Source organism: Procambarus clarkii, chromosome 10 (genome assembly GCF_040958095.1).
Source record: "Procambarus clarkii isolate CNS0578487 chromosome 10, FALCON_Pclarkii_2.0, whole genome shotgun sequence".
Taxonomy (NCBI): Eukaryota; Metazoa; Arthropoda; class Malacostraca; order Decapoda; family Cambaridae; genus Procambarus; species Procambarus clarkii.
The window spans coordinates 22,914,051-22,933,205 of NC_091159.1; the positions used below are offsets into that span (position 1 = coordinate 22,914,051).

The 19,155-nt window shown below is 43.6% G+C and overlaps 1 protein-coding gene across 1 annotated transcript in view; it reads right to left on the minus strand.

The window, feature by feature from the left end:
• Positions 1–392: 392 nt before the first annotated feature.
• Positions 393–19,155, minus strand: part of LOC138363220 (uncharacterized) — a 60,800-nt gene continuing 42,037 nt past the window's right edge. The window contains exons 2-5 of the mRNA XM_069322224.1: positions 5,081–5,178; positions 2,794–2,930; positions 2,415–2,607; positions 393–503 (exon numbers count right to left, since the gene is read on the minus strand). Of these exons, the coding sequence (XP_069178325.1) occupies positions 393–503; positions 2,415–2,607; positions 2,794–2,930; positions 5,081–5,178 (539 nt within the window). The remainder of the gene's footprint in view (positions 504–2,414; positions 2,608–2,793; positions 2,931–5,080; positions 5,179–19,155) is intronic.

The following is a 19,155-nucleotide window of genomic DNA, read 5'->3' on the forward strand; positions in this document are numbered from 1 at the left end:
TCGGATCTGAGACTCTTGGTCCATGAGTTGAATACGCCAGGAGGTTCTCGTGGACCTTGGTGTACAGATCCCCGTATCTACTTCACTAACGATGGTCTGTGGGGGTAGAGCTTAGTCATGCAGCTTAGTTAATAACCTGTGATACCGGAAAACGGCCGGCATCATATTTATAGACAAACTACAAATCACAAATACATGAGCTAGCTAAAGAAAAAATCACGAATCAAATTTAAAATGTAAAATATTCTGTTATTGAGTACCATACCCCATTTAACCCCCATTACTTGGTTCCCATACCCCCTAATGGGTATGGATACCTCCTGATAATATCCCCTTGCATCACATTATCTTCTTAAACCCAAATTAGACATTTGAATGCATTGTTAAAGAAGTTACTCACTCATCTGGCAGTGTTGCGGGCCCCAGCAGCGGGGCTCCTCACACCTGTCGGCCCCTCCACACCTGTCGGGGCAGGACGGGCACTCCTCCTTCAGCCGGTTCCTCTGTTCACCCCAGAGAGAGACAACACGTGTGAATGTTGACCCCAGAATGTGGACACGTGGGAGTGTTGACCCCCAGAGTGTGGACACGTGTGAATGTTGACCCCAGAGTGTGGACACGTGTGAATGTTGACCCCAGAGTGTGGACACGTGTGAATGTTGACCCCAGAGTATGGACACGTGTGAATGTTGACCCCCAGAGTGTGGACACGTGAGTATTGACCCCAGAATGTGGACACGTGAGTATTGACCCCAGAGTGTGGACACGTGAGTATTGACCCCAGAGTGTGGACACGTGAGTATTGACCCCAGAGTGTGGACACGTGAGTATTGATCCCAGAGTGTGGACACGTGAGTATTGACCCCAGAGTGTGGACACGTGAGTATTGACCCCAGAGTGTGGACACGTGAGTATTGACCCCCAGAGTGTGGACACGTGAGTCTTGACCCCAGAGTGTGGACACGTGAGTATTGACCCCAGAGTGTGGACACGTGAGTATTGACCCCAGAGTGTGGACACGTGAGTATTGACCCCAGAGTGTGGACACGTGAGTATTGATCCCAGAGTGTGGACACGTGAGTATTGACCCCAGAGTGTGGACACGTGAGTATTGACCCCAGAGTGTGGACACGTGAGTATTGACCCCCAGAGTGTGGACACGTGAGTATTGACCCCAGAGTGTGGACACGTGAGTATTGACCCCAGAGTGTGGACACGTGAGTATTGACCCCAGAGTGTGGACACGTGAGTATTGACCCCAAAGTGTGGACACGTGAGTATTGACCCCAGAGTGTGGACACGTGTGAATGTTGACCCCAGAGTGTGGACACGTGAGTATTGACCCCAGAGTGTGGACACGTGAGTATTGACCCCGGAGTGTGGACACGTGAGTATTGACCCCAGAGTGTGGACACGTGAGTATTGACCCCAGAGTGTGGACACGTGAGTATTGACCCCAAAGTGTGGACACGTGAGTATTGACCCCAGAGTGTGGACACGTGTGAGTATTGACCCCAGAGTGTGGACACGTGTGAGTATTGACCCCAGAGTGTGGACACGTGAGTATTGACCCCAGAGTGTGGACACGTGAGTATTGACCCCAGAGTGTGGACACGTGTGAGTATTGACCCCAGAGTGTGGACACGTGTGAGTATTGACCCCAGAGTGTGGACACGTGAGTATTGACCCCAGAGTGTGGACACGTGAGTATTGACCCCAGAGTGTGGACACGTGAGTATTGACCCCAGAGTGTGGACACGTGAGTATTGACCCCAGAGTGTGGACACGTGTGAGTATTGACCCCAGAGTGTGGACACGTGAGTATTGACCCCAGAGTGTGGACACGTGAGTATTGACCCCAGAGTGTGGACACGTGTGAGTATTGACCCCAGAGTGTGGACACGTGTGAGTATTGACCCCAGAGTGTGGACACGTGTGAGTATTGACCCCAGAGTGTGGACACGTGTGAGTATTGACCCCAGAGTGTGGACACGTGTGAGTATTGACCCCAGAGTGTGGACACGTGTGAGTATTGACCCCAGAGTGTGGACACGTGTGAGTATTGACCCCAGAGTGTGGACACGTGTGAGTATTGACCCCAGAGTGTGGACACGTGTGAGTATTGACCCCAGAGTGTGGACACGTGTAAGTATTGACCCCAGAGTGTTGAGACGTGTGAGTATTGACCCCAGAGTGTGGACACCCCTCTATAAATACAGTGGCCAATAATCTAGTCAAATTTGGGTGTTAGCTTGTAACGAAAGAATAATTATATTTGCATCTAGGTTAAGTGTAAACTGACAGCGATATTATACTGACTGAACTGACAGCGATAGAATACTGAGTGAATTAGCAGGTTTATTATACTGAACTGAGAGAGGGAGAGTATACTGAGCGAGGGGTTGAGTCCTGACCTTGACAACGTTGGAGCCCATACTGAAGCGGGTGATGCCGTCCCAATCGACGGTGTGGACGAAGCAGAGGGACGGGTTCCTCTCTATCCTGACGGAGCCCCGCAGGATAGCGGTGAGGGAGGGCAGCCCCACCTCCTTCAGGTCTGGCAGACTGTAGATCACCAGGGCGTAGTTGTGGAAGAGCGAGGTGCCCCTGGAGAGAGAGAGAGAGAGAGAGAGAGAGAGAGAGAGAGAGAGAGAGAGAGAGAGAGAGAGAGAGAGAGAGAGAGAGAGAGAGAGAGAGAGAGACCGTCAGTTTGCATAATCAAGTGTTTTCTGGTGAAATCTGCAGCCAGATTGTATATGTGTGTGTGTCGTCGACGTGATGATTTCGACTCACCTGATGACGGCAAGGTTAGGGAACAGGGTGGCGAGGGAGGCGAGGCCTGGGACGCGGTACAAGAGCAGGTACTCTGTGATCTCCCGCAGGTACGGGAAGCTGAAGCCCTGAAGGACTCTGCTGGCGTTGACATCACCCTGATGGCATAAACACACGCACTATATATATATATATATATATATATATATATATATATATATATATATATATATATATATATATATATATATATATATATATATATATATATATATATGACAATGTCAGACCACGGAGGAAAATGAAACAGGAAATTTCCTTAAGTACTTTCGTATATTAAATACATCTTCAGAAGGAATTCCTTCTGAAGATGTATTTAATATACGAAAGTACTTAAGGAAATTTCCTGTTTCATTTTCCTCCGTGGTCTGACATTGTCACATTCTTAATCACGTGTTTATTTTCGTGATATACACACACACATATATATATATATATATATATATATATATATATATATATATATATATATATATATATATATATATATATATATATATATATATATATATTGTGATGGTAAATATAATGTGTGTGTGTGTGTAAAATAACTACAAATAACTCTATAATAAATTATACTTATTGGGTTTTAAAGGTAGTAAGACAGGCGGGAGAGGTTACACAGGGAACTCAAAATGATTTAACTATTGGCAAGTTAGAGTGTACTTTGCACTATTTATGAGACAGTATCTAATGATGAACCGTCTCCTCGAAGTCAGAGTGCTCACAGGAGAGGCAGAGCACAGTGCACAGCAACTCATCTTGTTTTCCTTTATTGTATACCATCCACATGTGTGTGCACGCCATCCAGAATACTCGGGGGGGGGGAGGATTGACAGGAGTAGGCAAGGATATTGTAGATTAATTGGAAATTAATTAGTCCGTCCTTATCAACAAAGATAAAATTATCGTTAATCCGGCTGTTTATTACCCCCCCCCCCCTGATTAGTTTACACGAGCTTCCAAGCTGCCAATTAGTTTACACGAGCTGTCTTCCTTTCAGGCTGTGCTCGTCCAAGCTGTTGCCGACCCCAAGATGCTATCAGCAAATTTAAACGTTGTGTGCGTTGAAAATCTGTATTTTCTCGTATAAGACCGTTTTAAGGGAACTTGGTGTATAGTCTGACCTTTGACCTAGATTACGTCTGGGTTAAGTGTTTAAGGTTCGTATGGTAATTATTTGTATTTGTAGTAAGAGGGGTGATACATGTATTGAGGTGGGATACGAACAGAGGACTTCACGACCAAAGATCACATTCATTCCCCCAAAAATCAACCAGTTACGGGTTATTCATGCCCGTGCCACCTCGTGGGTGGCTTAATCTTCATCAATCAGTCAATAAATCCAACAGAGGACGTTAACGAAACGATGATTTTGTCGTTCATAAACAGGGTAGTTTAGGGGCTGGAGAAACAGCGTTTGACAGTTGTTTAATCAGGCTTTCATCTGATTACTCAGTTTTTCACTCAATGCTTCGTTACTGCAGGTGTAAGTCATTGTCAATAGAACCAAAACACCTAACTTAACCTATAACTAATTATACACAAAAATTATATATATATATATATATATATATATATATATATATATATATATATATATATATATATATATATATATATAAACTGTATTAATTTACCTTTTAGAAAATCCCACTTTTTCATTCTCCAGCAATTTAAAATTGATGAATGGAGCTGAACTGATGATGGATTGACCATGAGACATTGACTGACTGATTGACCATGAGACATTGACTGACTGACTGATTGACCATGAGACATTGACTGACTGATTGACCATGAGACATTGACTGACTGATTGACCATGAGACATTGACTGACTGATTGACCATGAGACATTGACTGACTGATTGACCATGAGACATTGACTGACTGATTGACCATGAGACATTGACTGACTGATTGATTGACCATGAGACATTGACTGACTGATTGACCATGAGACATTGACTGACTGATTGACCATGAGACATTGACTGACTGATTGACCATGAGACATTGACTGACTGACTGATTGACCATGAGACATTGACTGACTGATTGACCATGAGACATTGACTGACTGACTGATTGACCATGAGACATTGACTGACTGATTGACCATGAGACATTGACTGACTGATTGACCATGAGACATTGACTGACTGATTGACCATGAGACATTGACTGACTGACTGACCATGAGACATTGACTGACTGACTGACCATGAGACATTGACTGACTGACCTTCATAAGGGAGAGGTGGAGCCGGCCGACCACTCTCACACAGGGACACAGCTGAGCTAAACTACTCGGGTCGTTCCTCAGGTGAAAGCTCCCACAATCTGTCAAGTGTAAACATTACTTATTAGTACACTGTCTCAGTGTCCCAGTGAGACACTACACGTTAGTACACTGCTCTGATCACATGTATCGAGAAGTACATGTGATCATACATAACCCCCCCCCCCTAAACTGCCGCAGGGAAAGGGTTAAGTACACATACCTATTACAGTCATTATTGCAATCAGAGAATCCTTCCTAACTCTTGAAGCTATGGAACCATTTACAGAAAAGTTACATGTATAGTTTTACAGTGGTAGATACAGAGAACGATTTAGCAATAGTTGTAGTAGGGAAAATAACTATTTATAACTATAAACTATATAAAGATAACTATAAAATCTATAGTGTTACACAGAGGATCAGATCAGAGGCGCTTCCCAACAAATATTTACCTTGAACTCGGCTCATGATTGGCTAATAATGTTAAATAATATGAGTTTCGTATAGGCTAGAAAATTGGAGACAAACAGTATTGATGGTGACTTAAATTTGAGTCATTCAAAGTGGACAAATAAACCGATAATACTGAGACCAAAATTATTGGGAGTAACTGAAATCTTTCTTTAACATTACATTGCAGAGCCAAATATTGGAAACAGGATATCAGCTACAGTTATATTGGAAACAGCATATCAGATATACTATTTTCAATATAACTATATCTCATATCCTCTTTCCAATATAACTAGATCTGATATACTGTTTTCAATATAACTATATCAGATCTAGTTATATTGGAAAGAGGATATCAGATTTAGTTATATTGGAAAGAGTATATCAGATCTAGTTATACTGGAAACAGAATATCAGATCCACTTCTAGAAAATCCGAGATACCAATAAATAACATCAGTATATTTAGTAAGTTAGTAAAAATGTTAATAACAAAATAAAGTTTGACGTAACTTAGCTAAATTAGCAAAGAGATTTGCACATCTCTTTATTGTGAGGCCTTGAGTTAGGGTGAGAGGTCTTGGAGGGTGAGGTATCGTGACACTGGAGTATGCTGTATGCGAATATGTTATAATATACTCTATACGAATATAATATAAAACTTTTAAAGCTCGCAAACCAAATATTCCAAATCTTCAAGATCGTCAAATAATTGCAGCTAGTGCTTGCAAATGAGATTAAATCCCAATTAAATCCTAGTCTGACAGACTTCAGATGTAATCCCGAGTCTGTCAAACTAGTTCAAATAAAAGGAAAGTAATAATGAATGATAAATTTGGATGGCAAGGGGAAACGAAGTTAACAAAAAATCCCAGAATATCGACGCGAGGGTAAACACAGGATTAGGCTTGGTACATCGCATTGTCTCACAGAGTTGTGTACTAATTCTTATTCGTATTTTATATTTGATTTTATTAGAGAAAACTTTGATAAAATGCATAAAGTTAACGGCATTTGTAGTAGAAGTGAGTGGAAGACAAGTAAAATCATAATTATTAGAAAAAAAGCTATACGGATCAGAGGTCCAGATTTGAATTATCCCGCCCAAAAAGTCGTTGCGGTTACTATCGCTAATATTACTTATACTGATATATTTAACTTAGTATATACATTCCGGGTTCTATCATTTAATTATCAGGAATATTTTTAGTTTCGCAATTAAAATATATATATAGATCCCGACATCTTTCGGATTTCCTTTAGAGAAACTTTAAATCATTTTCATATGGCAACAATGTCTGTGTGCTGATTGTTTTTCAGTGTATATATATATACACTGAGAGTGTATATATATATACACTGAGAGTGTATATATATATATACACTGAGAGTGTATATATATATACACTGAGAGTGTATATATATATACACTGAGAGTGTATATATATATATACACTGAGAGTGTATATATATATACACTGAGAGTGTATATATATATACACTGAGAGTGTATATATATATATACACTGAGAGTGTATTTTAGTCCTGAACTACATTCAAGACTACAGTGTACAACTGTTGTGACGACCTTCATAACCCTCCAGAGGTAGATAAAGCCCTCAGTCCCACCACCATACACTGAAGTTATTAATAATATAAGTCCCAATTACGACCATATCTTACCTTACTACAGAATCGGTGTCAATTCTTTGGAGATGATATAGGGAAATAGCATTAGCTTTTGCCCGGATACAAGGAACCTTACTTGTAAAGGAGAGATAAGGAATACAAGGAACCTTACTTGTAAAGGAGAGATAAGGAACGTAAAGAACCTTACTTGTGAAGGAAAGATAGGAATACAAGGAACCTTGTGAAGGGAAGATAAGAAAACTCAATTTATATTGTCAAGAAAGCCGGATGAGGAGCGCGAGTTATATAACTGGATGAAAGGGCTTAACACAAGGCGAATAAATTGAGTTATTAAATTGTCAACCCAATTAGAACATGAAACAATGTATACAAATTTGATACATTTTGATTTAGAAGATCCGTATGTAAACATTGGCTTGGGCGTTGGCACGTGATGACAACAAAACTAATACACAGCAAAGTTTCACGCGGGGGTTTGGATGAGTGTATGAGGGGGGGGGGGGGTTGGATGAGTTCATGAGTTCACCCACTCTTCCTAACTCTCACATACCAGCCACACCCACACCCTCCCTAACTCTCACATCCCTGCCACACCCACACCCTCCCTAACTCTCACATCCCTGCCACACCCACACCCTCCCTAACTCTCACATCCCTGCCACACCCACACCCTCCCTAACTCTCACATCCCTGTCACACCCACACCCTCCCTAACTCTCACATCCCTGCCACACCCACACCCTCCCTAACTCTCACATCCCTGCCACACCCACACCCTCCCTAACTCTCACATCCCTGCCACACCCACACCCTCCCTAACTCTCACATCCCTGCCACACCCACACCCTCCCTAACTCTCATATCCCTGCCACACCCACACCCTCTCTAACTCTCACATCCCTGCCACACCCACACCCTCCCTAACTCTCACATCCCTGCCACACCCACACCCTCCCTAACTCTCACATCCCTGCCACACCCACACCCTCCCTAACTCTCACATCCCTGCCACACCCACTGGCTACGGGTCAAAGGCTTCAGGGGTAACTTAGATAAGTAGTATAGTGTGAAGTAAGAGTTGGAGCCAGATGGTGAGAGGCGGGGCGTGACTGTGCTACGGGATACCCCGTGCCAGGGTTCTGTTATTTCTTGCGCTTAACTTCACCCTGGGTTTTTGCCCTACTGCGCATGCGTTAACGTCTTGGCGCCAAATTAAAATTGACGCTTATGTGCGGATTTTAGTTTGTTGGGTTCTTGGCGGTTCATGTTAGACTTAGTTGGATGTAGTTAGATAATTCAGCTTTTGTCACTCTCTTCCTCTCCCATATTATGTCGCGAAGCTCTGAAAAACTGATAACAATTCTTCAGAAACAATCCCTGGTTTCAAACTTATGAAAATTGCAGGGGATCGCTATAGATGCCGAGATTTCTTAAATAGTGGCACTGGGGGTTTACCTCGGTTGGCCTATGACACTTACATACCCTCTAATGTGTCATCTTGGAAAGTTGGATGGGAATAACTCCTAGGCACTGGCCGCCTGGGGGTTGTTCTGGCACTAATATATATATATATATATATATATATATATATATATATATATATATATATATATATATATATATATATATATCAACTGAAAACTCACACCCCAGAAGTGACTCGAACCCATACTCCCAGAAGCAACGCAACTGGTATGTACAAGACGCCTTAATCCACTTGACCATCACGACCGGACATAATGAGGTGATAGCCGAGGCTATATGAACCACCCCACCGCCGGCACTCGGATAGTTATCTTGGGCATAGCATTTTACCAAATCACCTCATTCTTTGGGGCACACGTGAGGAACACAAATGCGAAAATTCGCATTTGTGTTCCTCACGTGTGCCCCAAAGAATGAGGTGATTTGGTAAAATGCTATGCCCAAGATAACTATCCGAGTGCCGGCGGTGGGGTGGTTCATATAGCCTCGGCTATCACCTCATTATGTCCGGTCGTGATGGTCAAGTGGATTAAGGCGTCTTGTACATACCAGTTGCGTTGCTTCTGGGAGTATGGGTTCGAGTCACTTTTGGGGTGTGAGTTTTCAGTTGCATATGTCCTGGGGACCATTCAGGCTTGTTCGCATATATATATATATATATATATATATATATATATATATATATATATATATAATATACAGGAAGAGGTGTGCCCAGCTTCACGGTGCATATACACAGAGAGAGTACTTTAGTTACCCTACCACTTTCGGGGCTATTCATGCCCGTGCCACCTCTTGGGTGACTTAATCTTCATCAATCATCAGTCTTTAGTTCGGGTCTGTGTCCAGCTCTACAGTAGTCTTGGTGGGTAGTTATTCATCATTCATGGTGGCCATCATGAGGTCGATATAAGCATTAAGGGAGAGTTGCAAGGGGGCTCAGACCCCTCTTATTTAAGTTTGCTACTTTTTGAGAAAATGTTCACATTTTAGACTTGAGGGTTTATTTTCTGTTATACACTTAGGAGTTATGCTAATGTTATACTTCCTGATGGTTGGTTGGTGGTCCCTGTAGGTACATTGTTCTCGACATTGTTATGTTGGCCTGTTGAAGCGTTTGGTGAGTATTATTGGACTCGTATATTAATGATAATATCGTAGCACTGATATTATTATTATTACCGTGGCTCTCAACTCTTCATTTGGCTGCATTAAACTTCATCTGACAACCGGTTCTTAGTTTTCAAAGCCTGTCATTAGAATATATTTATCTCCTTATATATTTGTATCATCTGCAAGTGGATGAAACTATTTATATATTTTAAAGTAAAATGGTACAAAAATTATCTGAAATATACTTTGTAAATACTTCTAGGTAAATACTCATATACGTATATATGAGTACATTCAAGTGGACAGCGGTCTGGGGTCGTAGTCCTAAGGGCCCGGGTTAGATTCACGGTTTGAGGCAGAACAAATTTGGGCAGGGATTCTTTCACCTGATGCCTCTGATCACCAAGCAGTAAATAAGTACCCGAGAGTTAGGCAGCTGCTAAAGGCTCCATCCTTGGGGGGGGGGGAGGTGTGAGAGAGAAATATATGTAGTAGATATAATAAGCCGACCACGTTTGATAACTATGTCAAACTGTGTCTATTTCAAGAACCTTAACACCATCCTGCAAGAGACATCTTAATCTAAGATTATCACGAGGATCTTAAGAAGGGTGACAACTGCTTGTATCCACACAGCAAACGACGCAATTGGAGGCCTTAGACTCGAACCGATAATTGGTGATCTTAAAACCTTGGTTATTTCTACGGTAATGTGAAGAACCACAATCTTGGCTACCCTACCCCCTTTACCCCCCCCCCTTTAGGCCTATTATCTCGCGGGTACCCCCCCCCCCTCCACCTCCCATTCCTTGTACCCTCATGCGACCTTGAAACCCCCCCTAACCCCTCTCCCCTCCCTCCCCCCCCCTCTCACATCTACACCATCACCACCACACCCTTCTAAAACCATCCCCACCCTCCTACACACCCCAGCACCCCCTCCCCCCAGCACCCCCTCCACTCAGTCACCCCCCCCCCTCACACTCCTGAACCTGACTTCCCTTGTGTTACACTCATTACCCCCCCCCTCATCAACCCCTCCTCCCCCTCATAAACTCCTCACTAAATGCTTCATATATTCCCACTTATTTTCAGCTACTTAAGATTTTCTTGGTAATGCGTATGGTGCTCCACGCCGCCAGTCTGTGCTCCTTGTATTCGTCTGTGTCTGTTGTACGTTATTACAGGAGGTAGAGTAATGTGACACAGACTGGAGGAACGGAAACAGGCAGAAACGTACCACCCCCGTAGCAGGGACCCAAGAGCCGAAGCTCAATCCTCCTGGGGGATTGAACGCCGACCTGCATGAAGCGAAACCGTTGCTCTACCGTCTACCCCAACTAACAGTAAACTCGCCATATATATATATAGATATATATATATATATATATATATATATATATATATATATATATATATATATTATATATATATATATATATATTATATATATATATATTATATATATATATATATTATATATATATATATATATATTATATATATATATATTATATATATATATATATTATATATATATATATATATATATATATATATATATATATATATATATATATATATATATATATATATATATATATATATATATATATATTATATACATCTCTCGGTGTATATATATACGCTGCTACAGACAGCAAGGAACCAGGGGCCAGATTCACGAAAGCACTTACGCAAGCACTTAGGAACCTGTACATCTTTTGTCAATCTTTGGCGGCTTTGTTTCCAATTACTAAACAGTTAATGAGCTCCGAAGCACCAGGAGGCTGTTTATAACAATAACAACAGTTGATTGAGAAGTTTTCATGCTTTTAATAAAATGTTTAATAAATGTAACCCAAGCCGTCCAAGATGGAGGAAAGATGTACACGTTCGTAAGTACTTGCGTAGGTGCTGAGACCTTTTCACAGCAGCTGGGCAGCTGACCAGATAAGACGCTGACAACGCTCTGGGCGCGTTATCAATACCCCAAGACGCCCCGAGTCGTTACCAAGGCGTCATTTCATCAAGGCAATATAGACATTAACCTTGGCTGTATCTTAAAGGAGAATTGTTCGTCCAGCTTACCAAGGAGCGTGATGATGACTGGGGCCTTGAGTGATATTACTTGCTGAAGATTGTTTAATATGACGGATGATTACCTGTAATTGCCAGGTTACAGGTGTAGTTTACGGTCCTCCTGTAACTTGGGGTTTGTAATGTGGTTGTAAATCTGCTTCCGAATTACAGGATTATGTGACGTTAATATTTGACAAAGGGTCTAGGTGTGTGTGTGGGTGTGGGTGTGTGGGTGTGTGGGTGTGTGTGGGTGTGTGTTTACTAGTTGTGTTTACTAGTTGTGTTTTTGCGGGGGTTGAGCTTTGCTCTTTCGGCCCGCCTCTCAACTGTCAATCAACTGTTTACTAACTACTTTTTTTTTTTTTTTTTTTTTTTTTTTTTTTTTTTTTTTTTTTTCGCCACACACCACACACACCCCAGGAAGCAGCCCGTGACAGCTGACTAACTCCCAGGTACCTATTTACTGCTAGGTAACAGGGGCACTTAGGGTGAAAGAAACTTTGCCCATTTGTTTCTGCCTCGTGCGGGAATCGAACCCGCGCCACAGAATTACGAATCCTGCGCGCTATCCACCAGGCTACGAGGCCCCTGTGTGTGTGGTTGTGGGTGTGTGTGGGTGTGTGTGTGGTTGTGGGTGTGTGGGCGTGTGGGTGTGTGTGGGTGTGTGTGTGGTTGTGGGTGTGTGTGTGTGTGTACTCACCTATTTGTACTCACCTAATTGTGCTTGCGGGGGTTGAGCTTTGGCTCTTTGGTCCCGCCTCTCAACTGTCAATCAACTGGTGTACAGATTCCTGAGCCTACTGGGCTCTATCATATCTACATTTAAAACTGTGTATGGAGTCTGCCTCCACCACATCACTGCCTAGTGCATTCCATCCATTAACTACTCTGACACTGAAAAAGTTCCTTCTAACGTCTCTGTGGCTCATGTGGGTACTCAGTTTCCACCTGTGTCCCCTTGTTCGTGTCCCACCAGTGTTGAATAGTTTATCCTTGTTTACCCGGTCGATTCCTCTGAGGATTTTGTAGGTTGTGATCATGTCTCCCCTTACTCTTCTGTCTTCCAGTGTCGTAAGGTGCATTTCCCGCAGCCTTTCCTCGTAACTCATGCCTCTTAGTTCTGGGACTAGTCTAGTGGCATACCTTTGGACTTTTCCAGCTTCGTCTTGTGCTTGACAAGGTACGGGCTCCATGCTGGGGCCGCATACTCCAGGATTGGTCTTACATATGTGGTGTACAAGATTCTGAATGATTCCTTACACAGGTTCCTGAACGCTGTTCTGATGTTAGCCAGCCTCGCATATGCCGCAGACGTTATTCTTTTTATGTGGGCTTCAGGAGACAGGTTTGGTGTGATATCAACTCCTAGATCTTTCTCTCTGTTCGTTTCATTAAGTACTTCATCTCCTATTCTGTATCCTGTGTTTGACCTAATATTTCCACTGCCTACTTTCATTACTTTGCATTTACTCGGGTTGAACTTCAACAGCCATTTGTTGGACCATTCACTCAGTCTGTCTAGGTCATCTTGTAGCCTCCTACTATCGTCCTCAGTTTCAATCCTCCTCATAATTTTTGCATCATCGGCAAACATTGAGAGCAACGATTCTATACCCTCTGGAAGATCATTTACATATATCAGAAACAGTATAGGTCCAAGGACTGACCCCTGCGGTACTCCACTCGTAACGTCTCGCCAATCTGAGACCTCACCCCTCACACTGACTCGTTGTCTCCTGTTACTTAGGTACTCCTGTATCCAACGGAGTACCTTCCCTTTCACTCCAGCCTGCATCTCCAGTTTTTTCACTAGCCTCTTGTGTGGCACTGTATCAAAGGCTTTCTGACAATCCAAAAATATGCAGTCTGCCCACCCTTCTCTTTCTTGCCTTATTTTTGTTGCCTGGTCGTAGAATTCAAGTAACCCTGTGAGGCAGGACCTGCCATCCCTGAATCCATGTTGATGCTCTGTTACAAAGTTCTTTCGCTCCAGGTGCTCCACTAGCTTTCTTCGCACAATCTTCTCCATCATCTTGCATGGTATGCAGGTTAGGGACACTGGTCTGTAATTCAGTGCCTCCTGTCTATCCCCTTTCTTGTATATCGGGACTACGTTAGCTGCTTTCCAAATTTCTGGCAGTTCCCCTGTTGCCAGTGATTTGTTATACACCATGGAGAGCGGGAGGCACAGTTCTTCTGCTCCTTCCTTTAGTATCCAAGGGGAGATTCCATCTGGGCCTATAGTCTTTGTCACATCCAATTCTAGTAAACACTTCCTTACTTCCCCTCTGGTAATCTCAAACTCTTCCAGTGGTTCCTGGTTAGCTATTCCCTCTCTTATCTCTGGGATTTCTCCTTGCTCTAAGGTGAAGACCTCTTGGAATTTCTTATTCAGTTCCTCACACACTTCCTTGTCGTTTGTAGTGAATCCATCTGCCCCTATCCTTAATTTCATAACCTGTTCCTTTACTGTTGTTTTTCTCCTGATGTGGCTATGCAGCAATTTAGGCTGAGTCTTTGCCTTGCTTGCGATGTCATTTTCGTATTGTCTTTCTGCCTCTCTTCTCATCCTGACATATTCATTCCTGGCATTCTGGTATCTTTCTCTGCTCTCCAGTGTCCTGTTATTCCTATAGTTTCTCCATGCCCTTTTACTTTGCTGCTTAGCTAGCCTACATCTCTGATTAAACCATGGGTTTCTCATCTTCATTTCACTGTTTTCCTTTTGGACTGGGACAAACTTGTTTGCTGCTTCCTTGCACTTGTGCGTGATGTATTCCATCATATCTTGGGCCGTCTTTCCCCTGAGCTCTGTTTCCCATGCTATATCTGATAGGCATTTTCTTATCTCCTCATAGTTTCCCTTTCGGTATGCTAACCTTTTGGTTTCGGTATCCCTCCTCGAGTTCAATAACCCTTCTTCAATCAGGTACTCAAACAGCAATACACTGTGGTCGCTCATTCCTACTGGGGCCTCAAAACTGATTTCTCTTATGTCAGAGTCGTTCAGGGTGAAAACCAGGTCGAGTCTCGCTGGTTCATCATTTCCTCTCATCCTTGTGGGTTCACTGACATGCTGGGTTAAGAAGTTTCTTAACTTCTTAACTTAACACACAAGAAGTTTCTTGTGTACTCACCTAACTCACCTGTGTGTGGGTGTGTGGGTGTGGGTGGGTGTGGGTGTGTGGTTGTGGGTGTGGGTGGGTGTGGGTGTGGGTGTGTGTGGTTGTGGGTGTGTGTGGGTGTGTGTGGGTGTGTGTGTGTGTGTGTGTGTGTGTGTGTGTGTGTGTGTGTGTGTGCGTGTGTGTGGGTAGGTGTGTGTGGGTGTGTGTGGGTGTGTGTGTGTGTGTGTGTGTGTGTGTGTGTGTGTGTGTGTGTGTGTGTGTGTGTGTGTGTGTGTGTGTGTGTGTGTGTGTGTGTACTCACCTAGTTGTGTTTGCGGGGGTTGAGCTCTGGCTCTTTGATCCCGAAACTTGTGTGCTCACTTTGGTCCCTTGTGTGCTCACCTAGCTGTACTTGCAGGGTCGAGCCTCTGCTCCTAAGCCCCGCCTTTCGTCTCTGACGTGACACTTTTTTCTCTCGTTTTTCCTATATATTTACATTTAAAACTATTAATGTTATTGGCTTCATCAACTTCCTGAGCTAAATCCCTTCCACCCCCTTTACGACTCTTAGTCTAAACAAAGTTGTTTCTGACATCTCTGTAACTCATCTGTGTTTCTAGTTTCAAATTATGTCCTCTAGTTCTCCTATTCCTTAATTTGAACATTGTTTCCTTATCTACTTTGTCAATTCCCCATACTATCTGGTACGTCGTTATCATGTCTCCCCTATTCCATCTTTCCTTCAGTGTAATGTGATCCAGCTTCCTCGGTCTTTCCTCATAGCTCGGTCCCCTTAGCTCAGGAACGAGCCTTGTGGTATAATGTTTTAACTTTCTCTACTTTTCTATTTGTGCTTCCTTAGGTAAGGGGTTCCATGCTGGGGCAGCATACTCAGTAATAGATCTTATAATGGATATATGGAATGGATCTTAATCCCTGGTTGGTGAAGGATAACCCAGACTGGGATAGGGGACACCCAGACTGGGATAGGGGGACACCCAGACTGGGATACACCCAGACTGGGATAGGGGACACCCAGACTGGGACACCCAGACTGGGATAGGGGACACCCAGACTGGGATTGGGGACACCCAGACTGGGACACCCAGACTGGGACACCCAGACTGGGATAGGGGACACCCAGACTGGGACACCCAGACTGGGATAGGGGACACCCAGACTGGGACACCCAGACTGGGATAGGGGACACCCAGACTGGGACACCCAGACTGGGATAGGGGACACCCAGACTGGGATTGGGGACACCCAGACTGGGACACCCAGACTGGGACACCCAGACTGGGATAGGGGACACCCAGACTGGGACACCCAGACTGGGACACCCAGACTGGGACACCCAGACTGGGATAGGGGACACCCAGACTAGGATAGGGGACACCCAGACTGGGACACCCAGACTAGGATAGGGGACACCCAGACTGGGATAGGGGACACCCAGACTGGGACACCCAGACCAGGTCTTGAAGGTCCTCTAGCAGGTCCTAATGGGTCTTGCTTATCAATTATCAAAATTGAAAATGGAAATAACCTGAAATACTATTAAAAACAAGTTGATGCTCCCCCCCCCCCATACCAACCCCGGTGGGTATCCCCCCCCATACCAACCCCGGTGGGTATCCCCCCCCCATACCAACCCCGGTGGGTATCCCCCCCCCATACCAACCCCGGTGGGTATCCCACCCCCCCATACCAACCCCGGTGGGTATCCCACCCCCCCATACCAACCCCGGTGGGTATCCCACCCCCCCATACCAATCCCGGTGGGTATCTCACCCCCCATACCAACCCCGGTGGGTATCCCACCCCCCCATACCAACCCCGGTGGGTATCCCACCCCCCCATACCAACCCCGGTGGGTATCCCACCCCCCCATACCAACCCCGGTGGGTATCCCACCCCCCATACCAACCCTGGTGGGTATCCCACCCCCCCATACCAACCCCGGTGGGTATCCCACCCCCCCATACCAACCCCGGTGGGTATCACCCCCCCCCCCCCCCGCTCCATGGAAACCCCGCCACTGCTGGATGAGACAGATATACCAAGTGACAGATATAAGAGACAGATATACCCAGATATAACTATATCACCCAATTTAATAAAGCTATTTGCTAGCTAGAATCCCTGGCAGGACTCGAACTGTAATGGGAGAATTGTATTTTATGTGAATTGGTGTGAATTGTATTTATTTTTTTGGGGGGGCTTGTGTGCACACAACTTGTGCCAAAAATGTATTTGCCCACAACAGGTGTTTGTTATGGAATATATATATATATATATATATATATATATATATATATATATATATATATTAATTTTCGTCTAAATCAGCTTTTCCATTCAACCGGATGAGCAGTTCTAGACTCTTGTGGATTTTAAAGGAAATTTTCAATTCAATATCCCCCGTCGTTCAAAAGTTATATGTCTATTATAAAAATCAAATTAAATTTCTAGCACAATTGAATTACTTCTTTAATACTTAAAAAATTGACATACCAATTTTTTAATACTTAAAAAAATTGGCATGTCAAGATAACTATTTATTGTGTGGGGGCTCAACAACCTCTCAACCCGCCAAACACACACCGAAACTACGACGTTGGTACAACGTTCGAACAAGTTTTAACTCCTAACCAGTTATAACAACCAATATAGCAAGTTGTAACAACGTTCTAATACGTCATAAACACGTTAAGCCAAGATGTAACATCTTTATTACAAGTTGTAACAAGCGGAAAATAGAGAGACAGTTACGGTTTGTGTTTCCAGGGACCTGAAGTCACATGTGCGGGTAACATCAGGTGTGTAGTTGTACTCACATGTAGTGACACCTATGTGTGACGCCGAAGTCATATGTGGATAACTGTCACGTATGTAGGGGGAGCTGGAACCCACACTGCCTCCAGTACACAAACACAGTACACAGACACAGTACACAGACACAGTACACTAACACAGTTCACAGACACAGTACACTAACACAGTACACTAACACAGTACACTAACACAGTACACAGACACAGTACACAGACACAGTACACAGACACAGTACACTAACACAGTTCACAGACACAGTACACAGACACAGACACAGTACACTAACACAGTACACAGACACAGTACACAGACACAGTACACTAACACAGTTCACAGACACAGTACACAGACACAGTACACAGACTCAGTACACTAACACAGTACACAGACACAGTACACTAACACAGTTCACAGACACAGTACACTAACACAGTACACAGACACAGTACACAGACACAGTACACTAACACAGTACACAGACACAGTACACTAACACAGTACACAGACACAGTACACTAACACAGTACACAGACACAGTACACAGACACAGTACACAGACACAGTACACAGACACAGTACACTAACACAGTCCACAGACACAGTCCACAGACACAGTACACAGACACAGTACACAGACACAGTACACAGACACAGTACACAGACACAGTACACTAACACAGTACACTAACACAGTACACTAACACAGTTCACAGACACAGTACACTAACACAGTACACAAACACAGTACACAGACACAGTACACTAACACAGTACACAGACACAGTACACTAACACAGTACACTAACACAGTACACTAACACAGTTCACAGACACAGTACACAGACACAGTACACAAACACAGTACACAGACACAGTACACTAACACAGTACACAGACACAGTACACAGACACAGTACACTAACACAGTACACAGACACAGTACACAGACACAGTACACAGACACAGTACACAGACACAGTACACTAACACAGTACACTAACACAGTACACTAACACAGTACACTAACACAGTACACAGACACAGTACACTAACACAGTACACAGACACAGTACACTAACACAGTACACTAACACAGTACACAGACACAGACACAGTACACTAACACAGTACACTAACACAGTACACTAACACAGTACACTAACACAGTACACAGACACAGTACACTAACACAGTACACTAACACAGTTTACAGACACAGTACACAGACACAGTACACTAACACAGTACACTAACACAGTACACTAACACAGTACACAGACACAGTACACTAACACAGTACACAGACACAGTA